The 24119-nt window shown below is 38.1% G+C and overlaps 2 protein-coding genes across 3 annotated transcripts; both read left to right on the forward strand.

The window, feature by feature from the left end:
* The first annotated feature begins 898 nt into the window (after positions 1-898).
* Positions 899-3908, forward strand: si:dkey-126g1.9 (required for drug-induced death protein 1). 2 transcript variants are annotated; one of them, XM_061746956.1, is made up of 3 exons: positions 899-1295; positions 2176-2222; positions 3679-3784. In XM_061746956.1, the coding sequence occupies exons 1-3, from the start codon at positions 978-980 to the stop codon at positions 3716-3718; spliced, it is 405 nt and encodes a 134-aa protein (XP_061602940.1). In that variant the 5' UTR covers positions 899-977; the 3' UTR covers positions 3719-3784. The 2 variants fall into 2 exon arrangements, with proteins under 2 accessions (XP_061602940.1, XP_061602939.1); XM_061746955.1 differs by lacking the exon at positions 2176-2222 and having other exon boundaries at positions 3679-3908.
* A 1957-nt stretch (positions 3909-5865) lies between these two features.
* tmem18 (transmembrane protein 18) lies at positions 5866-9284 on the forward strand. Its single transcript, XM_061707142.1, has 5 exons — positions 5866-6044; positions 6182-6299; positions 8281-8335; positions 8431-8524; positions 8618-9284. Exons 1-5 carry the CDS (start codon positions 5952-5954, stop codon positions 8711-8713), a joined length of 456 nt encoding a protein of 151 aa, XP_061563126.1. The 5' UTR covers positions 5866-5951; the 3' UTR covers positions 8714-9284.
* Positions 9285-24119: the final 14835 nt, after the last annotated feature.

The following is a 24119-nucleotide window of genomic DNA, read 5'->3' on the forward strand; positions in this document are numbered from 1 at the left end:
TCTGCTTGTTTCAACTTTCAGCAATACTAAGCAATATCAGTACTCGACTTGTACAAACTTATGACAACATAGCATAGACATTCCTGTACAAAAAAGTAAAGTGCATTAAGTCCAGTGTCATGGTTAAATGGTAAATACAAAGTTATAATTACGCAGATTGCCCCCTGAACAACCATTAATGGCCATTTTGCTACAGATGTATATTCCGTTCCCACTGTACACTTAATTTCACATTGTTTTGGTCTTTGGTCTTTGGTTTTGTTCTAAAGTTTGCACTTGTTGGACTGCTGGCACAGTGGTTTAAGAAAGCAGACCGTGTACTGAGGGTACAGTTGTCACATGAGAATCAGTTCCAAAAATATAAAGGTGATATTGAAATTTCCTTTTAAGAGGGGCGTAATTGGGGAAAACATCTGTCTTAAGAGATTTGAAATAGGTTTCCGATTAAAATGTCACAATAAAATATGAATCATATAACTCTTATTAAGGAAAGGAGATTGATATGTGACAAAACTTCAGCCATAACTTATTAGTATTATCAAATAAGAAAGAAAACCAGCCTATGCAGTTTTGCCAACAATTATCTGAGCCTGGGGCAGAAAAGTGAATTACTTTTTGGGGCAGGATCAGTAAAAGTGGGTAATGTACAGGTTATCAAATGGCAGTGAGAGTTACTGCTCGTAGCAGCTTCAAGTGTAATAATTGAGACAAACAAACACTAGCCTCAGCTATAAACGTCGGTCGGTCAGTCATGGACATTATCAACATTTTACCATAAATCCTGAGACCTTTTGAGGTCAGCCTTGTGAGCAGGAAGGATTTGTACCTTTAAGGGGTCCGTGCCAAATCCCTCACACAAGTCAGACCAGCAGGAGGCATTTTCACTCATGCACATAACTCCTGTTGACAACATACCTGACCTCCCGAGGAAAGTGGTGCCCTTTGTTATACGTCTCTGAAATCTACAAGCGGAGAACATGAAGCCCAAATCTCTTCCTTCGAGGCTGTTTGACAGGAATTCAGCTGCAGCATCAGAGGAGACTTCAACCAGTCGTGCAGCAAAGTATCAACGGCATGTTGACTGCATGGACCCCCCAGAAACTCTGAATCAGTCTTCCCACGACGACGGCCTGCAAGCCACTGATGACAGTGGACGAAAGGACAAGTGGCATAGAGAATTACATTTTGCTTTCTTGCCAGAGAGGTACAAGCCACTGATAGATGATGAAGAAAAAGCCAGGGCAAATCGGGAGAAGAAAAAGAGGAAGAAAGAAAACTACAAAAAAGTAAAGAAGGTTGGTGTTACTGTTATTAATCTTACCTGTTTTGAACTTGCTAATATTGTTACATCAGTCTTCATAATCTTCTGCAGAAAACCAATCAAGTTCCTTTTTCTCTCCATTTCTTTTTTCTTGGCTCGTCTTTGCAGTGTCTACATGATTAAGGTCATATGTTTTCATTATGACTTCAAAGAGCCTCAGATTATGTCAGAAGGCGATAAATGAACCGCAATCTCAGGACAAATCTGTGTTGTTTCATTAATCAATCCTTCGAAACAACCTGAGATTTCTGATCTCAAGTTGTTTGAAAAGAAAGTAAAGGGACTCTTGTTGCTATGGACACACAATTAGACGCAGGTTTTTCCTGTGTTGGTCTAAAGTCTGGGCTCATGTTGACCTGGCTACACTGACATCATCCTGTGATGAAGTCGTATGTCCTGCAGAGGAGACAGAAAGAGCCCTGCCCTCCATGATCAATGATTCCTTGGGTGGAACTTCGTTATTAAGTTCCTCCCTGTTGATTATTTAATTATGGGGAACTGCTGTGATAGATATGGGGAGAAGGCTTTTTTCTTGAAACTACAGGACAAATAATTAAGGAATAATATGATGGAAGTGTTCACAGAAAACAAATAGAAACTTGGGAGTACGGTGATTTGTAATGATGGTGTGCCGTAGTAGTCTAGTGAATCAAATGTTGGTCTCTTCATCTACTTCCAACATAAGTAATTTGAAATTATTCCTCCATAAGATAAGCCAGTGTCAAATGTTTTAGATTAGATAGATTTTTCTTTAAGTCTCTTTAAAAAAAAATATTATCATTAATAATCTTTTTTAAAGTTAACATCAGTTCATAAAAGCCATTGAGTGTCTTTCACCTTGTTTCTCCTTCCAGTTTTTTCGACTGCTTTTAAAATCGGCTTCAAGTTTCAGATTTAAGAGGTGAGAGGAAAAAAAAGGTCCTTTTATTATTTACAATTTCATACCAGTAGAAACAGATAAAAAAAAAGATGCTTTTTGTTCATGATTTTTGCTGTGAATGAAAAACTGACAGATTACATCTATACTGCCATTTCAAACCCTGGATGGCCTAAAATTTCTTCTTTGTCATTTTTCAATAACAAAATGTCAGAGGTCATTTCTTCTGCTAACCCAAATGCGTTTCGTTTTGTTGTTTCTAGTCGTGGGGATCTCTCTAGAAATCCAGGAGTAATATTTGACCCTAACTTTAATTTTGATGCTCAGGTCAAACATGTTGTTCAGTCTTCTTTCTTTCAGCTTCACACAATGGCTACTTCTAAAAGGTTTTTTAATCTTTTGTCGACTCTCGTCTGAACTACTGTAATTCATTGTATCAGTCGGCATTCCCTCTGTCACATCCAATTGCAGTTTACTGATGACCTTTAGAGCCTTACGTGGTCTTGACCCACATCTCTGACCTGGTGACCTGTTATTTTCCCTCCTGACCTCTGAGATCCAAAGGTTGTGCCTTTCTAGCCACCCCCAGATCACCGGTTGTCACAAAGGGGGATTAGGCTTTTTCTATTAGATCCCCACAGTGGCTTGGTGCTTGCTCAGGATGGGGGATTGTATCAAAAAATAGTTTTGATGCAAAAACTGTTGCTTTCCTAGGGAAGCAATTGCTATTATTGTTATTTTAGTAGCTCTATATCAATTAGACTAACGTGGAGTTTAATTCTATTTTGTAAATCACTTTGTAACATTGTTTAGAAAAGTGCTTTATTATTATGTTGCCCGCCTCTTCTGCAAAGTAACTATTTGGCGAATCCCTTATGCAGCATGTACACTGATAAACTACTCTGTAACCAATGCTCACAGTTGAAAAACACCTTGTAGACTTCGATCACAGCCACAGCAGCGAATGAAGATCTGTAGATCTTCGTGTGTCAGTTGTGATCATCGAATGTCAGGCAAACACATTGTGTGTTACAGTTAACAGTATTATGTGTTCAACACTGAGGACGGCAGGCTTGGATGTACCATTTTAAAGAAAATTCAAATTGTAGACACACTTAATTCATTACTCTGGGGGAGTTGGGTTTCTATTTCTGTAAGGCATCTGACTTCCTGTTTCCTTTGCCGCCAGTCAACCTTTTCCTGTGCAGAGTGTTCAGGACAATGGTGTTCACAGTGTTCACAGGCAGGAGCTTCTCTTCCCACTGTGTTATTGTTCTGTACCACCACAAATACGACCTTGAAATCATGCTGTGCTTTAAATTCTTGAATGCCATTTTCATGTGCATCTGCTATAATCACTGGTAACCCAAAGATAATTTGTCATTGGAATATTGGGAGAAAGAAAATGATTATGAAGTTAATTGGTAAACAATTTGAATTTGATTTCCTAATTGATTTAATGCTTTTCCTCTACTTTCAGAATGTTGGAAAAGCGCTTCGCATCACCTGGAAGTGTCTAATGCTTGGTCTTCACAATTTTGCCCTCGGCTACTCCACTCCGATCACAGTCGCTGCTACTTTTGTCCCTGACTTTCACCATGGGAACAGGACCTGAGCTGATGAGCTGATGAGCTGACCTGTCTGCTCCAGTTTTTTTGCAAATTTCCATGCACATAAAGCAGGGGCCCTCACCAAAGACTTTTAATACATTACCAATATGTATCTATTTCAATCAATTGTCAATCAAAATAATTGAATTGTACACTGATATGTATGTTTACTGCACTGATGGCAGGTATTTTTTAATGTTATGCCTATATCAAATTGTCTTATTTTGATTCATCATGATTTTGTGGGTATGGCTCAGCTGTTAGCAATGAGACATATAATGTGTTTTGTAAACAAATCATTTTCATGTCACATTTTTTTTCTTATTTGCATTAGATTTTCTCCCATTTAATATTTTCTATATAAAAAAACACCTACAGGATTTTTCATATGTAAGATCATAAAATTACATTTGTAATCTATGAAAAGGCTTTTTGTACTGACCTAGTAAGTTTTATATGTTGCTCATGCACTTACTAACCATTAGTAACACCGATGAAATACATTATCCCACCTTCTTTTCACATAGAGAATAAAAAAAATATTTTTTTAATCAAGTATCTAGCTGGGGTTTGGATGTGTGCAGTGGGGTAGTGTGGTTTTGTGACAATGCAGACATCCACACTGTAGATATCGTGGATAAAGCAAGTCAGGGCAAACAACAGAAAGAAGAAGGACAAAGACCAAACAAGAACCTGATCGGCAATTAAGGTGTGGAAAAGATGCAAATGTAGACTTTGTTGCGAGGTAAACATTGACATTGAGAAAGAAGGGTTAACACTCCACCAAGGGTGGAGCAACTTGAATGTTTTTGATTATGTATGTATACATTGTTCAATTGTTAAAAGAATAAATATATTCTTAAGTTTTGAACATCAAAGAACTATAAATAATATGTTTAAGTGACAGTAAATATAGGTGTGTTTTGCAAAAGGTTGTGTAGTGCATTTTATGCAATATATATATATATATATATATATATATATATATATATATATATATATATATATATATATATATATATATATATATATATATATACTGTACTGTATGTATCAATGAATCGGGCAGCACGGTGGCTTAGTGGTTAGCACTGTTGCAAGAAGGTTCCCGGTTCGACTCCCTGGCCCGGTGGGAGTCTTTTTGTGTGGAGTTTGCATGTTCTCCCCGTGCCTGCGTGGGTTCCCTCCGGGTACTCCACAGTCCAAAAACATGCATAGTAGGTTAACTGATGATTATAAATTGTCCGTAGGTGTGAGTGTGTCTGGTTGTTCGTCTGTATATGTGGCCCTGCAATGGACTGGTGACCTGTCCAGGGTGAACCCCTGCCTCTCACCTGCAATTAGCTGGGATAGGCTCCAGCAGACCCCCGTGACCCTGCAAAGGATATAGCGGGTATGGAAAATGGATGGATGGATATCAATCAATTAAAATACTTTGAATATATATATATATATATATATATATATATATATATATATATATATATATATATATATATATATATATATATATATATATATATATTTTATAAAACTATATGTATATTTTTAAAATAAAAACAACATATACATATAAATGTGTATGGGTGTATATATATATATATATATATATATATATATATATATATATATATATATATATATATATATATATTCTATATAAATATATTTTATAAAATATATTTAAAATAAAAACAACATATACATATAAATGTGTATGTGTATTATGTGTGTGTATATATATATATATATATATATATATATATATATATATATATATATATATATATATATATATATATATATATATATATATATATATATATTCAAAGTATTTTAATTGATTGATATCCATCCATCCATTTTCTATAACTGCTTTATCTATATCTATATATATCTATATATATCTATATATATAGATATATATAGATATATATATATGTATATATATATATATATATATATATATACATACGTGATTTTAAATCTACACTGAGCGACTTTAGGCTGGAAGGGAGATGATTGGTCGTCTGTATATGACGCTGTTGTGACGTTTCTTCCGCATTTCTTGCCTTGTTTACATCAGTCGGGAGACCGAGACGGACGATATATTTAATTCGTCCTGTTTAGTGTTTTCTAAAACATGACGGATCAAAAACCAGAGAATATCAGTTCTATACCCATTGATGGATTCAGCCACTTAAAAATAACGTCCATATGGACTTTCCTCATGTCTGTGAGTAAACCTTTACTCCCTTCTCCGGCAGGCCGGTTAGCCATCAGCTACCAGACCTGCCTCTACTAACTGGACGTTGCATGAATGTTTAGTTCAGTAAACACGTGTTTAAGAGCAGCGTGTGTCTGTGTTTGCAGGTTCAGTGGTCAGAGCCGTGGCTGGTCGGGCTGCTGCTGTTTCATGTGGGGTGTGTGCTGGTGACCGCGGTGACCTGCAGGTATTACAGAGCGCAGATCTGCCACTTCCTGCTCACTGGTACGTGTTTAAAGGCGTCTCACTTCATCTCAAGTTTAGATTATCATGCGAAGCAGAAAGGTTTCCTACTGAAAATTCTCTTTGAAAGGGATTAATGGACTATATTCGTAGTATGAGGGTCTAAATGATATATTGCAAATAGGGATGGGCGGTATGGACTAAAAAATGTATCACGATAATTTCTGGCATTTATCCCGATAACGATAAAAATTACGATTAAAAAAAAAAATAGCTTGATCATTCAATTCAATTCAAGTCATAATTTATTTCGAGCAATGCAACATAACATAAGTGACCTACGTGCAACAGAAAATTAAACAAATACCTTTATCAGGTGCAGGTTCAAAATACAAATTAACTCGTTAACACTCGAAAGAGAGTGGGAAAAAGAAAATGTATTTAATCCCACCCTGTTTCTCATTAACAATTTGACAGATTTTTTTTAAGGCTTCCTCTTGTTTCAGCATTTGAACCAAAACAATGAACAAAAGACCTATATCAAATTATAATAAAAATTATTCTACAGTTCACCTCACCTAAATGTACACACATTGTGGTCATGAAATGCAGATGCATTTCATGACCACAATGCGCGCAAATCCAGGAACAATATATATTGTCACCACGGGTGACAGTTAACCGTTAACTTATATTTATAATACACCATTAACTTATATTTATAATAAATACCAGCAATGGTAAGGACAACAATACCAGAAGGTAATGGACATAATGGACATGGACATATAGTACATACATACACGTCAGTGATGGACAGAACAACATTACCAGAAGGTAATGGACAATACATACTTACCATATGAGGAACAACAATTACCCAAACATTTCAAGACCGAAGTTGATTTAACATAGTGTTATCTTTATTTCTTTATATTTATATCCATATATATATATATATATATATATATATATATGGATACATACCATCATTTGATGTACATTTATACTGTAGATGTTTTGCAATATAATAAAGGGAACCTTATCATAAAGCTTTATTAGAATTCCTATTTTCTTCCTCAGGTGTCTTACTATTCATTGTGCTCATTAAAGTTTTATTGGATTTTTCTGTAAAGTAAATAAAAAAAAAACAAATACTGATTTCTCTTCTTTTTCTTTTGGTGTCAAGTTAAAGGGGTCCTATTATGAAAAACACGTTTCTTCTTGCTTTAACATATATAAAGTGGTCTCCCCTCAGCCTGCCAACTCAGAGAAGGAGGAAAGCAACCAAATTCTGCAGTGTCTGTACAGCCGCCCGGATCAGCCATCTAGTGTGATGTGGCTTCTACGAGCCGTTCAGATTCTGCTCCCTTTCGTTATGTAACCAAAATGCAAACCACGGCCACAAATAAGCACCGTGTCCTAACTGCATGCGAGCGTCCGACTATCGCGTCACACTGCGTGACATCGGACCCTCTCTGTCCATCTCTCTCCAGCCAGCTGCCACTTTATTGAGGTTTTTGTAGTGAAATGAGGAGGTATCATAGAGATAACTTCTCATTTCAACTAACTGGATCAGCTGTTCCTCATCCGTGACCGTTTCCTACAGCGCTTTCAACCACAGACAGGAAGAAAATAAAAGCAGGGCGTCCGACAAATGTTCAGCTCTAAAACGGCGCGCCGCGTCGCTCGCGGCCAGTTAGGACAGTCAATCAAATCAACAATCAAAAGCTTGTTTTTAAGACATTCAAGGCCTGTTTAAAATAGGTATTAGATGCCATAATAGGTCCCCTTTAAGTTTTAAAACGGGAAGATACAGCTTAAATTCAAAGATCAACAGTTTGCCAAACAAGTGCCGGTTAATCCTGTATAGCTTGTTTGGAGTAGGTTTAAAAGAGCTAATTTCACAGATAAATGAACGGATACTGTTCTGAAAGCATGGAGGTGACAAAATTGTAGTGCATTTGCACAAATATGTTTGTTTTTTTTGTGTTCATGGCCTGATATATTCCTTTCTCCACAGTTGCACTGGTTTATAGTGCTGAATATCTAAATGAGCTGGCAGCTATGAACTGGAGGTAAAAGTTCACCTCTTTTTTTGTATTTCTTTGCATGAAATTGTGTATCGTTAACAAATAATACTGAAAATAAAGTATTCATTATTCTTTTGCAGGTCCTTTTCAAATTTCCAGTATTTTGACTCCAAGGGCATGTTCATTTCATTGGTCTACTCAATTCCTCTTCTTCTCAATGCAATGATCATTGTGGTGGGTTTTAAACTGCATTTTATTACATTGAATGAAATTGGAGTTATGGCTTGTCTGCCAACGTAAACACCTGCTCTTGTTTTTCACTGACAGATGGTGTGGGTGTACAGGACCTTTTCCGCCATGACTGAACTGAAGACACTTCAGCTGAAGAGGAAGGCCCGCCAAAAGAGAGAGAAGAATGACTGATCCCTCTCCGTATGTCCGTACATGGGCTTCGTTTGGTGGAACTTTGAATAGCTTCTCTGCTAATCCAGAATTTTGGAAAAAGAAAGCAGATTCTTGTGACTTAAAAGGATTGTTCGGTCATGTCAATAATATCAGGAATGGGGGTCTTTTTTTCTTTTCTTTTTTCCTTTTCTGCAGTGTCAATTGACATATGATGCTGCCGTTTTGGATTTATGGACACCAAAGGACATTAACTGTTTTGTATTATTTTTGTCTTCACTGTTTTAAAATGCAAGTTAAAAAAATATTTTTTAATAGCTTTTTCTTGAGTTAAGCATATGAACCATACAGAAAAGAGATGTTTGTGTGTTTTCTTCTAACACATGACCAGCAGGGAAAACAAGGAAGCAAAGCTAGAAGCATGTTTTTTTTTTTTTTTTCAAAATTACAGTGTTTCGTTTACAGCCCCTCAAAAATGGCAGATTAAGGTTTTGTATCCAACATCAGTCATCACTATTTTTTAGACATATCCATAACATAAACCAACGAATGGAAACTTTACTTTTACATAATAAAAATACCATACAATACAGTTTTTAAGCTCTTTTTGCAGTGCATATATAGTTCAATGCATCTTACAGGAAAGCCAGGAGCCATTCCCCGTACTCCACAATAACTCATTTAGCCTGTCAGTAGTAGCAGTAGCAGTAGTGTTTCATAAACTCCAAACATCTGATATCTCCAGGACTGAATGTACCACAATACAACTAGAAACAGTAATGTTTCTTCTTCTGTTTTTCTGTCCAGGTCTTCTTCACATACTGGAGTAATTATTACAGTAGCTCATAGAAGAAGGTCAGAAAAAAGCTTGTACAGAAAACACTATTTGACATACAATGAAACGCTGCATCAGTTTCCCTTCCCTCTTATATAACCCCACACTACCCTAAGTAGTAGTTATGTGTTATGGGCAAGCCATAATACACAGATATTAGTTTGAGGCACGAGATTTTTACTGTGTTTTGTGAGAAAGTAACCTCAAGCAGTGACAATATGTGTGTTAAACTGAAACAGAATTTACCATAATGAAATGTGGGTTCAGAAAGATTCCTGCATGAGAATGTGAGTGCACCACTAGACGGCAGCATGAGCTAAACGACTTGAGACGTGCAGCTATCTATACATCAGGAGACTTTTCCCTTAACTCACACTCCATTTTTCACTGCTGGGATTTGACAGGATAGCTAACCACAAATGCACTGCTGTTTTTATCTGTAATGTTCCTTCTTTGTTTTTACAGATGAAGCTGATAGATGTTGGCAGGCTTTGCACACATCCATCTGTCAGGATGCATTAAGTGTGGACGTTCAAGAATGGACTGTAGTCACTGAAAGTTATCAAACAGGACAGGAACAAGGAGGGATGGGTGTGTTGTTTATTTGAAGGTGGTGGTGTGAGTGTTTGGAAGGTCCTTCTTCACAGAAAGAACAGATCTGCACTCTGACCTCTCTTTGGTGCACAAGAGCAGGTGTTAAACACACAGTGTCGCGTCATTTACCGCACATGTATGTGTGTTGCCACTTTTTTAGGTTCATCTTAATTGATGCAACCAGCGTCACTTCTCCAGAAACAAAAGACATACAGCTTGTAAAAGCCCCAATCCAGATTCAGGTGGGCTCTCTTGTTCTGGTCGCCTAAAGACTGGAGAAAAACTGCAGCCAAATTCACCAGCTCATTAATCAGAAATCTGGCTGCTTTCCCTCTCTGATGAACATTGCACAACTTCCAGTCTGTGGGTGAAAACACTTAGAAGAAGGAAAATACCTGACAGAATCAGGCCTGCAGAGACGACCGCAGTATTGATGACCTAGCATTGGGCAATCCACCAGAGAGCGCAAGACTTCCTGCAATTTGAATCAGATGAGCTGCAAGGTTCACTGAACTTAATCCAGAAATGCACAGTGGTTGGTTGGGTACTTATTCCGAAAAGTTGGCCACATTAAGAGACAAAAAGCACGATAAATGCACCAATTTCAGGTGTGGTATGTCAATGAAAGGTTAAGGATTTTTCATGAACACCCAGGCTGCTAGTTGTTAAAGACACTCCTGGGGTGAACCCCACGCCCCCCCCCCCCCCTCTTTTTTTTTTTTCAGTTTGAGTCAAACACTAAATACGGTAAACTTATGTAACATATAACGTATATAACTTATAAACTTAATACATATAATATAAAAGGGAATTGAAAGGTTTAGGAAGTCTGGCTGAGTAAACTACATGCCTATAAAAGTTTAATCTTGGGGCATGTGGGTTCACTTTACATATTTGGTCATATATAAACCATGTGCTACACCTGCCTAATTGTATCAAATCATTGTGATAATTATTGATATGTTGTCCTGTTAGTACAAGAAAATTGCACACTGACACAGAGGAACATTGTTAAAATCATTTTTTTACACTCTGAATGACACTATAACATATTTCTTGGGTATCATATTTACATACAATTAAATATTCACAGCCAAGATCTGATTTCCTCATGCATGTAAGTCCCAGATTGTTCTGTCTTTAAAGACATTTTTAAAGCATCTCTGCTTCACATCAATTATTCAAATAAAAGTTAGTTTGCCCGATAGACTGAATAAATGACAAACATCAGCTGTGAGGTCTGAAGGAGGAGACGGCTGTAGTGCTTCTGACTGCAATACCACTGAGCGCCACTAGGGGAGCTGGCACCAAAGGATCTCTGACTTCAAAAGACATCCCATTCCAATGAATGAGCTCCCACATCAAATATAACTTATAAAAAAACAAAAAAAATCACCATTTGTCATTAGCTAATTTAATTCCATCTGATCGATGCACTGGTGGTCCGTTTGATAATAAATTGGCTCAGTTAGACCTCGAACAGAGGTATGTTTGGCTTGGCATGTATGGGAGTGTGTGGTCACTACTGACAAGCCGTTCAAGGAATACACACGTGGAGCGGAGCTCATTGTATAATTTGTCAGTGGAGTTGTGCTTTTAATGGACAGTTTTTCTGTTTTTTTGCCTGGTTCCATCAGTCATCTGCTGCAAGGTTTCACTATTGTAGGCAACAAATGAAAAATGGAGAATATGTTTTTTCCCCCCATTATAATTATGATAATGTTAAAAGACTGTAGTGTATAAAGAGGCATGCATTGCCTATTCATTTCCCAAATTCAAAAATAATGTGATGAAAAGACTTTATCAAATGAGTCCAATTTGAACGTAACTGTATTTTTTGATAAACATGAACTTCTCTGATTTTTAATCTTTGAATACACTTTTCATATATAACACATCCTATAATACGGTGTTTAGCTAGATTGAAATTAAGCACCTGCAGCTCTCCATATAATTCACAGATGTCCAAATTCACTGGCTAAAGTTCAATTTTAAAGTCATAAAGAGAGACCTCCTGAGACATGACTGAGACATGAGGGATGTTTCTCTTGATGATTTCTTTGATTCTGTTGCATGTCAGGCCAAGTGCCAGCAAGCCTTAAAAAACATGTTGTACTCAATATAAAAGGAAGAGAATAAACAGATGTTGTATAGACCACTTTGAGGTTATATTGGGAGGACAGTTTTTTCACAGCCTGTCAAAATGTTCCTTCTCTATACAGCTTTTATTGGCTCTCACTGTGGATCTCAACATCTATGGTTGTATAATAGACTGATAAAGATATTTGGCACAGACTTTGTGTATATTTCAGTGTTATGCTCATTAAGAGCAGTTCACCCCACTTTTCCAGGAAACTTGCAAAAGTTGTGACTGTACTTCCTTGTATGACGGCGAAACATATCTTTACATTATTTTTTTTCCCCCCTACACTGTGTTTGAGGTTTAAATAACAAAGGTGACTCTGGGGATGGAACATCATTTCACATGCTTTATATGTAAAGTTATTTTTATGATTAGTTAGGAATTAAATTGCATCTGAAAACAATTAATTGTTGCAACACATTGTAGTTTCTAGCGTTCAAATTAAGATGTATGTGTCAACAGCCCTCTGGAACATGCTATTTGACAAAATACGATGTGTAGACGCTTGATTAAAGTCATAAAATACTTTTTTTTTCCTTTTTCCTTTTTCCTGTAGCCTACTTATGGTTGAATTCTTAGCTGTATAAACATGATTAGTTGTGTAGGGATATAGTTTTTTACTTTTTGCTGTGGGGCGTGTGGTCTAAGTTTTGAGAAGAGTGGGAGTGGGTCTTCAGTTCTTGAGAGCACCCTTGAGAGTAAATCATTTGTAACTCAGGAGCTCCATTGCTTCATTATGGTTCTTAAAAGATTTCAAGACAGGAAGCAGTAAAACAAATGCGTTGTGAGTGTGTCATGTGAGTTGAAAATGACAGCTCAGGAAACGTGGCGAGAATATTTGGAGGAAAGCAGCCGCAGCATGATGTTCTGGATTTCCTCTTTTTGTTCATTAACTTTTTTTTTTAACAACACAATTGTAACTATTAGTGAGAAACCGAACCAAGCAAATGTAAATCAAAGCAGTTTTGAGTGAGAATGGAAGTCGAGTACAATATACTATTATCAATAGACATAAAAGCAGGGAAGTTCATGGCCTCTGCTTGTACCAGTTAGATATTCATGACAAAGTAGTTTTATAGGCACAGACCATTAATTTGCCTCCTTTTTTGTTTATTGACAGTAGTTTGTGCGACATTGGTATTCGACTTGACTCTGGACTTGGCATCTCAGGATCTGTCCTCTTATGGTTCATTTCTTACCTCGCAGGAAGATCTTTCATTCAGTATCATGGCAAGGATGAGTGTCCAGATCGCATGAGCTGGCAACAGGGGTGCCACAGGGATCGGTGCTTGGCCCCCTTCTATTTTCACTATACACCACTTCACTAGGTCAAATCATCAGCTCTCATGGCTTCTCCTACCACTACTATGCTGATGACACCCAGCTCTTCCTTTCCTTCTCACCTGGTGACACGGCCGTCTCAATGCGAATATCGGCCTGTCTTTCTGATATCTCTGCTTGGAGGAAGGGCCGTTACCTTCAGCTAAATCTGTCCAAAACTGAGCTCATTGTTTGTCCAGCCAGTCACTGCTTACCTCCTCATATAAGCGTGCAGCTAGATTCCACCACACTTGTGCCCACATCTTCTGCCAGGAATTTTGGTGTCATGTTAGACAGCCAGCTGACCTTTAAGGAGCATGTTGCCTCAGTTTCCCGGTCTTACCGGTTCGCTCTCTACAACACCAGGAAAATCAGACCCTACCTGACAGAACATACGACACAGCTTTTGGTTCAGGCTCTGGTCATATCACGTATTGACTACTGTAATTCATTGTTGGTCGGCCTCCGTGTGCTCAGTTAACCTCTACAGATGATCCAGAATACAGCAGCACGTCTGGTCTTCAGTCAACCCAAGAGAGCTCATCCGCTGCTAATCTCTCTGCACTGGCTTCCAGTTGCAGCACGCATCAAGTTTAAAGCTCTGCTTCTGGCTTACCAAACAATTACCCAAACGGCTCCTCAATACCTTCACTACTTTATTCAGAGCTACACTCCATCTCGACAGCTCCGCTCAGCCAGTGAAAGACGCCTGGTGCTTCCACCACAATGTGGCGTGAAATCAGTAGCCAGACTCTTCTCCTGCATTGTTCCCCGATGGTGGAACGACCTACCAAACTCTGTCCGATCTGCAGGGTCTGTACCCACTTTTAAGAGCAAGCTAAAGACTAGATATTCTAGCACTGGCGTGACAACACCTGTGTCCAACTGGACTCTCAGCAGTCTGACCAGCACTGATCCAGCTGTACTCTCCTATGTGAATTCTGTGCTTGTGTTGTTCTCTCATATGTAAGTCGCTTTGGATAAAAGCGTCTGCTAAATGACAGTAGAAGTAGTAGTAGTACAACAGAAAAACCAGGGTGTTTGAAAAAGGTGTTTCCAACACTAAAAAAAGCTCCTAAGTAAAACAATAATAATAAAATAAAACCATTAAAATAGACTACTATAAAAATTAAAATGAAAAAAAGTAGTTCCTACCAAATGACTGAAGTATCAAAAGCATTGACATTTTCATTTGAGAATCAATTTTAGAGCATACAGATCTGGTATCGGAAGTATCGATATTTCAGTATCAAATTCAGTAGCGAATCACTACTTTGATTCACTTTGTTTTGGTCTTTAATAAATGTTTAAACTCCTTGTAGTCTAATAACAGACCTGCACACTTGTTTTCAGTCTGGAATGTTCCTTTCATTATTATTGTATTATTATTGAACATCTAACCATCAACCACCTAGCGGTGCATTAGCATGGAGCTTCTCTTGGTGGTATCGTTTTAAAATCAACATAAAAAGCACCTTTCCCATCCAAATCATTTTCCCAGTCCATTACAAAGAGGGACCTGCGACAAATATATCAATGGCCTTTTAATATTCCAGAAGACTGTAGAATGCCATAAACTTTTATTAAGCGTTAAATGCTACTTCAAGGCACGTAGTGCATGCTTTACTCTGGTGAACGTGGTGGAAGCACTCTGGAGCAGCATCTCTGCTGATTGAGTCACACTGTGACTGAGCATGCTCTGTAATGCCTTGAAGAGAGGAAGAAGAGCGGGACAGATGAGTCATTCAGTGCCTGTCCATGAATAAGTCAGTGTGATATGGATGATTATATAGAAACATTTTAGTGGACACATTATGCACATGGTGGCTGTTTGAATCACACTCCAGTCCACACAAAATTAAAATACAATTACCAGTTCTTACATGAGGATGTGCCTCCATTTATGAGAAAAGATACTTAAAAAAAGATCGCACAATATGACACATAGAAGATTGAATCAGTCCAAATGTGTTCTGGGTTTTATCAAATATTGCATGTCTCCAGGCTTTAAAATAAAAGCCAAAGAGGGATTGGAAGTCATGAGTCACTCACAAACTCATGCTCAGTGAGTCATCGATCAGCTTGGATCAGTTACCATTGTCCACAGACAGATCAATCATCAGATCTGCATCGTCATTTGATTCTATTGTGGCTCCTGGAAAACACACAATCAGTGACAAGCAATGTCGTTCCATGATGACTTCAAGTGATGTTGAAGATCCTGTTATTAATGATATTTTAAAAATTTTCCACTAAAGAAAACCATAATAAATGCCTCACTGGGACACACAAACCCTGGAATACTATTTGTAAATTCAACAAGTTCCTCTGGTGCTGAGGATTTCTTATCTGGATCATGAATCAGTCTTTAGATCAAACAGCATGTTTAGCAACTATATAGATTTATTAGCTTTACACAAAACTCAAGAAATACATGAGAAAGCAAAGAAAATAAAGATGCCCTTTTCTTGTGAGAAAGTGTGAGGTTGCTTTGCTTTGAGGTTTGAAATCTCCCATCTCAGTCAGAGATAAGAAACTGTCTTATGGGTTTACTCCAAAGTGTAAGTACATTCTATTCTAAAGATCACTTCTTGCAAGAATGCAAAAACATATTTACAAAACAGATGTGCATTCTTGAAAGACAACCTATTTATTGCAGTTTTCGGACAGCCACATCAACTGAAAATGTCAGGATTTATGCTTCAGGTGAAATACGTAAATATTTCTTCAGACAGATGTGTATATTCAAATACAGACCAACTGGTATATTTGGATTTATGTTTAAGGTAAGATCACAACATTGGGGTCGTCATCGTGTCTGATTAACAGGACAAATGACACCGTTTGTCATCAACACAGTAAAAGAAAGTAACACAGAGATGGTAATGTGGAGCGCTATCATAGTTTAAGCTTTTAAAAAAAAAATTACATACTGTTTATTTCAATCAGATGTGTGTATGATAATGATCTTCTGTAGTATCAATATCAAATCACAATCTTTCATATATATATATATATATATATTGCTCCGATGAAAGCGGGAACCACAGAGCCAAAGGCGTGCCCAGCTGCAAGAACAGCAGGGGGAAGCAAAGACGGGCACGGAGCACGAGAACCCCCCAACAAGGAGCCGCCCACACAAGCCCCACAGTAAAGAATCCCAAACCCAGGCTAGACACCCATTCACACAGATACACTAACATACACTCACTGACAAAGACATGGACATTCTCATTCTCTCACCACTCCCATCTCCCACTGGAGGCCGAACACAGCCCAGCAGCAAGATAACTGTAACTTTGAAACTAACTTATAGGAAAATGAATGCTTCTTTAAGCCCAAAAAATTATAATCTAATGAAACTTTAATGCCTGCACCTGCATTTTACCTCTTCATAGTACCATAAATGAGTGTTGGCAGTTCTGAGGTTTTTACCCGCACCAAAAACCATGGGACACCTCACCTTTCGCCTAATTTATCAACTATACAGTAGTTTCCTCTATTTGACTTAGGAGATTTTATTGTTCTGTCTGGAACAATCCTTTGCCAGGACACAGGCCCGAACAAAAGAGGTGCTGGGGAAGACAGCCCAACCCGGCCAGAAAACGAACCAGTGGTGTTTAGTTTATAGTTTTAGTTTAGTTTAGTTTAGTTTATTGGTCTTTTCAATTTCCACAACACAAATAACCCAAAGTACAGGTGTAAATCGTCAGTGTTATACCAAAATTTTTTTTTTTTGGTATATATATATATATATATATATATATATATATATATATATATATATATATATAGAGAGAGAGAGAGAGAGAGAGAGAGAGAGAGAGAGAGAGAGAGAGAGAGCATGACATTGCTGCTGATCCCAGTTTATCAAAAGGCCAATTTGCTGTTTTCTTCTATCTCTTTCCAGAAAGATGCTGCCAAGTGTGTTAAACTCCCAACATAATGTCAAAAATCCTGACATTATGTCATAATGTCAAAAATCCACATATAAATATAAAACGTCATTAACTTTGTATTTAATAAGGAAAATATGAAGACAGTCAATTTCACAACTAATCCCACAGTCTTTGAGAAGAATATCATCAGGGTGCATTAAAATGGAGCCGTGGATGGTAGATCTGCTGAATGAAATATGCTTATTAAAGTCCATTCTCAAAAATATCCTTTTGTCTGGACAACGTGTACACTCAAGGGACAGTGTCTCCACTCTCATTTATGCCAATTTGGTGCTTCATCTGAAACGCATGAATCATAGCCCATTATTGTGATGAATTATAGAACTTTGTCAGAATGAGATGCTTCCCTATTTCATCAGGGCAACTGCGTAGTTACGCCTGTAAGACAGGGAGATGGTGTTACAATTACATTTTCAGACTGTCACTGGCAGATCTGTATATTTTATTTGTGGTTATTGCTTGTTCTTGGTTGTAATTGTGCTTCCTGAAAAATGTTTTTTTTACTTGTGCATTTTTTAATCACTTTCTCACTTCACCACTTTGAAGGAAAGCTGCTGTTTTGCTGTAAATATCCCCCCTGATGACATGATTGATTTGAGCAAAAACTGCTCAAAAGTGTACAGTATCTAAAAGTCTCTTAAATGACTACTAAGTCAAAAACTGCCAAATCTGTGAAACACAGATTTGCAGTGTGCTGATGTCATAGACCCATATCAGATTAGAATTATCCACCCTGCTCTTCTTTTCCTAAATCCCACTCTCCATCATGAAGTGAAATAAGGGTCAGAATACACTTTTTGGAGTTGAAGTCAATGCTCAAGTGAGAAAACAGCAGCTGCATGACTGATATAGGTGCTCCCATCTCCATTGGCTTTTGGCAGAAATAGACAATAAACATTTAGAGCTTAGTTCAAACAGTACTGTAAGAATGCATCATCTAGCTGTTATCACTTTAGCTAATTAGAACTGCTTAGCACTGTCTCAATTGTGAGCTGTTATAAAGACCTAACAGAGTACAATCATTCCTATTTTAAAAAGAAAATATTTTTGCTGTGCTATTAATTGCACTTACAAACCATCCCCACAGGCTGTGGGTTGGCCTGGGAGGGTCCGAGGACAAAGCCTGAGTAAATGCAGCTGGCATACTGTGCTAAACAGGGATCAGCTAAACCTTCACAGCCTGGCAAACCTCTGCTGAGTCCAAGCCACTCGCCAGGTAGGGTATCCTTTCAGATCGACTAATGCAGTGGCCATTATTGATGTCAATACTGAAATGGTGCTTGAAATGCTCCTGGCCTCCACAGAGAGCTCTGCAGCTCTTCTGCTGAAGGACCATGGCACCACCTGTGAGGAGACCCTGGGGGACTGCAAGGCTGTTGTCATTTAGCACCAGTTTGTCAAGGTCCTGGTGGATAGGACTTCCACTCATCCTAATTCAAACTCCAATATCATTCATTTTAAATGTTGTTTCAATAGCAACATCAGAAGTAAGAATGGATTGATTGATTTGATCAGAATAAAGGTGAATGTAAGCTTGAGCAAAGCTGAAATAGCTAAACTGCAGTAACTGAACACACCCAGCCTGCTGCATGGTCTTATGCTTAAACTGATGCAGGTAACAAAAGAGGCGCAGCCAGGGGCCGGAGGGGATCCGGTTTGGGAGCCTCAGGATATCATCTCTGCTTTTTGCGGATGATGTTTTCCTCTTGGCTTCTTCCGACCGGGACCTTCAGCATGTGCTGGGGCGGTTTGAGGCCGAGTGTGACGCGGCAGGGATGAGAATCAGCACCTCAAAGACCGAGGCCATGGTTCTCCACCGGGAAAGGGTGGCGTGCCTTCTCCGGGTGGGTGGAGAATGCCTGTCTCAGGTGGAGGAGTTCAAGTATCTCGGGATCTTGTTCACGAGTGAGGGAACGATGCAGCGTCCGCAGTTATGCGGTCGGTGTACCGGACCGTCGTGGTGAAGAGGGAGCTGAGTCGAAAGGCGAAGCTCTCGATTTACCGGTCAATCTACGCCCCTACCCTCACCTATGGTCATGAACTTTGGGTAGTGACCGAAAGGACAAGATCGCGGATACAAGCGGCCGAGATGAGTTTCCTCCGCAGGGTGGCTGGACGCTCCCTTAGAGATAGGGTGAGGAATTCGGTCACCCGGGAGGAGCTCGGAGTCGAGCCGCTGCTCCTTCACATTGAGAGGAGTCAGCTGAGGTGGCTTGGGCATCTGTACCGGATGCCTCCCGGACGCCTCCCTAGGGAGGTGTTCCAGGCATGTCCCACCGGGAGGAGACCCCGGGGAAGACCCAGGACACGCTTGAGAGACTATGTCTCTCGGCTGGCCTGGGAACGCCTCGGACTCCCCTCGGAAGAGCTGGAGGAAGTGTCTGGGGTGAGGGAAGTCTGGGCATCCCTGCTCCCACGACCCGGGAACGGATAAAGCGGAAGAAGATGAGTGAGTGAGTGAGTGAGTGAGTGAGTGAGTGAGTGAGTGAGTGAGTGAGTGAGTGAGTGAGTGAGTGAGTGAGTGAGTGAGTGAGTGAGTGAGTGAGTGAGTAAGTGAGGGTAACAAAAGAGAAAAACTTCATTCTTTTAAAAAGAAAACAAAAGCAAAATCATATTAATACTTTAATTGAAACATTTCATAAAGCAATTATTACATGATCTCAACTCTTGATATACAGTTTAAAAAAAATATTATTTAACTATTTGATTACCAAGGCTTTATTGTTCCTAGCTTTGCATTTATTTTGATATTGCGGCATTTTATTGGTGCCATTTGTCTAGCACTTTGATCAACCGAGTTGGGGGACCTCCTGTCATAGAGGGCTGGGGGGGAGACTCGGCTTGGGTGGTTTTGATGTCGGACTGCAGCATGGTGGGATTGGGGGAGGTGTGTGTGTGTGTGTGGGGGATGGGGGGGTTTGACATTCTATGTGTTATTATGTGTCTTGTTATGCGTGTGCATGTGTATGTCTATATAGTGTGTGCACAGTTGGTATAGATTTGTTTTATGCATTTATTTATTATATTTTTATATTTTTTTATTTTATATATATATATATATAAATATCTACTACTACTATACTATATATATAGTATATATATATATATATATATATATATATATATATATATATATATATATATATATATATATATATATATATATATATATATATATATATATATATATATATATACAAATTATATTTTGTGTTGTAAATAACCGGGGCAGGGCTAAATAAGTTTTTTAACTTCTCCCTGCTCCATTTCGAGCATGCAAAAAAAGGAAGAAAAAGAAAGAAAAAAAAAAAAAAAGCCAGTGAGGCATGTTTTTGTTTATGATTGTTATGATTTGTATTATACTGTATTTATCATGATTATTATTTAACTATTGTTCTTTGGTTTAAATATATATTTTTTAGCATGTTCGAAATAAAGTTTTTCATTCATATATATATATATATATATATATATATATATATATATATATATATATATATATATATATATATATATATATATATATATACATAGATTGCCATTGTTAGCGTTGTTATGCTCTATTCAATGATTTTTGACATGTCTGGAATGAATCAATAAATGAAATTAAATGAATCAAATGAACTCTTGTTATTTTAAAGTGCTTTATAAATAAACTTTTTGCTATCATTTGCTATCAATTACAGATGTATTTATTTGCAGTTAAAGAGAGTGGGTTTCTGTTTCAGTGGCAAGATTTCTACTCTGAATTTAGGGAGCCAAAGGATCCGAAGGTCTCGTTGCATGACTCAGTCGTGAGTAACCCAAATGGACTTGAGCGTAGTAAAAAAAAAAAGATTTTAAAATCAGACCCCATGGAATTGTTTTCGGGAAGAGTGCAATAAAACATGCTCACAAGCAAGTTGCATTATTGACACATGCATATTCATTGCTATATTGTACAATTGAGTAGCTCAAAAGCAAAAGAAAAACCACACTACGAGGGTACTAGTCCACGCAACAGAACATGCTCAGGACGTCTCCACATGTAAGCGCTTTGGGCTGCTGGAGGCACTTGCACCCTTACTCTCCTTTTGAAGTTAATTTCTGTTTCCTCCACCTTACTCTCTATTTTACTCCTGCCCAACTTGCTCAACATCTTCTCTACAACCCATCTGGATCTAGGCATTATTGAGCTATGTGAGTAACTGGTCCTGGATGTAAGTATCCTCCTTGGAGTCTTGATATAGTTTTTTCCCTCTTTTTATTCTAAAAAAATTGTTGGCAGGCTTTGACTGGTTCTAATCCTGTAAAGCTGAAACTGAATAAATTTTGGATTATTTGAGTGACTGGAGGCGCTGTAGTATCAGAATGTAGATACATATGTGCATAACAAATCACAGCCGGGCATCTGGCAAGTTGGATGATGGCTGTGAACAGCCAAAACCTCTATCTTCATCCCCATCTGCTTCCTCTTCACAACTACATGAATGTTCAAGATACATGTGAGCAGACAGGCCTTTTAAGAGCTTTCTGGGAAAGAGGAAGCACAAAGTGTTAGATTGGCATCTATGTCCGTTGTAACACAAAGAAGGAGAGAGTACATCTATGAATGTCACCACAGATGAAAGATTAGAGTGAATTACTGAGCTCAAGTGAAAATGTGAAAGTGTTGAGCCTCTAATGTGACACTTGTAGATCCCGGACATGTGATGAAGATGAAGATTCATTTGTCTGGACTTACGTGGGAGACGTTTCTCAGGAAGGATGGTAGAAAAGAAAACAACATTTTAGTGGAGCACTATACAATTTTTGACGACCCCCACCCCCAAGTTCCACTATCACCGTCATCTTCCGTGCATGTCTTTCTACATCCTCCATCTTCCTCCACCAGATGTTATCCTTTAAAACACAATCAGTCATTCAAAAGTCCTTTTTTCATCTCTCACAAGGTTCAACACATTCATGAGAGCTGGTTTGTTCTTTGGCTGGCGGTTTGGATGAATGTACTTTAATGGTATTTGGAGAGGGTTGGGGGGGGAACAACATACAGAGAGGTACACACAAACACACACTCACGCACGCACACGTGTGCACACATGCATGCACGCACACACACAAACAGAAACAATTACACACATATCAATCACTCTTCTCAAACACCAGATCCTGTGATCAAATGTTATGATAGGAAAACACAAAACAACAAAAAAACAGCCACCAACAAGATCTTTTTGAAGAGCAAGTTAGTTGGCTGTACAAGATTACATTTTAAGGTAAGAATATCCTGGGAAGTGCACATTTATTTACCTTAAATTAATGATTATTCCATTTGGTAACGACCAGTTCAAATCTTAATGGCGACCTCAGTTCTTGTCATTCTTCACCAGAACTGTTCATTCTGTGCAGTGTTGCAGTAAAATAAGATATTTGATCACAACGAAAGAGTTAAATGGTTTGTTGCCTTTAATTCATCAACACAACTGTGCAGACTGGATTCAATTATTAATTGTTACAATCCCACAAAAGAAAACAACCGTTTACACGCATACTTGCTTCCCTGGCTGTGTTAGTAATTAGTAAATTAATTTCATGTGCTCATGAAAGTAACATTATCCGGGTTCATGAGAATAGATCAAAAGTTAAACGATCAATAAAATAGTATGAATTCTATTTTATACGAAAGGAGGGTGACGTAGTCAGCTCTTAACACAGTCATGGTAAACACCCATGTTTTGTGATCTCACGGACGTATGTTCAAGCGTATGGTTATACTTAAATACACATAGAGACTGGAAGTCAGAAGTCTAAAAAGTGGATAGAGTTTTGTTAAGAAAAGCACAACCTGCAATGAAATGTTGGACCGGTGGAGTACTCGTTTGTTTGTGCAATTTTCTGGAAAATGTGTGAGAAACTAAACACATTATTAAAATGTTGTTTGATCCTGTTTACAACCCTTCAGTTTGGTGCAGGAGCCAATTTGAACTTGGTCTTAGTCTCTGTTCACTCATGCAGAAGAGCTGAGGAACCACATGGTGGAAATCAAAGCACAAGGCCTTGCTCCATCGATACGTCGTAGTGGACTCTCTGGAATACGTGACCAAATCTGGTTCTTACTTTGCCCCGTCTACTGGATAGTGTTTTACAACTTCCAACAAACTAATACAGCTTCCCAAAGACTTCAAAAGTTCCATGACAGGTCTGTTATATATTGTTAGGTTGACTGGGAACTTAAGGGCTAAGAGCTTTGCCAGAAACCCCTGCAAACTAATCCTCTAGAAATGTTTGCATTATATCATAATGGTGTCTTTGTGTGGGGCCATAATAAGCCATGACTTTCTTCTTTTTTTTTCTTCCAAGTATTGACCACGTAGGTGCAGACAGGACATTTTGAAAAGCACAATTATTCAATAATAATTGTCAAAATAAAATAAAAAAGTCAACAATAAGTCAGTAGATATAAATCATGCATTACTAACCTTACAGTTACTTAATAAAATAAGGGTTTTTAAAAAATGATGCAAGTCAGCACAGATGTAAAAGTGTCAGAGTTGCTTAAACTCTGTCTATCACTTCCGTCAGCCTGTCACTGTATTT

Source organism: Cololabis saira, chromosome 18 (assembly GCF_033807715.1).
Source record: "Cololabis saira isolate AMF1-May2022 chromosome 18, fColSai1.1, whole genome shotgun sequence".
Lineage (NCBI taxonomy): Eukaryota > Metazoa > Chordata > Actinopteri > Beloniformes > Belonidae > Cololabis > Cololabis saira.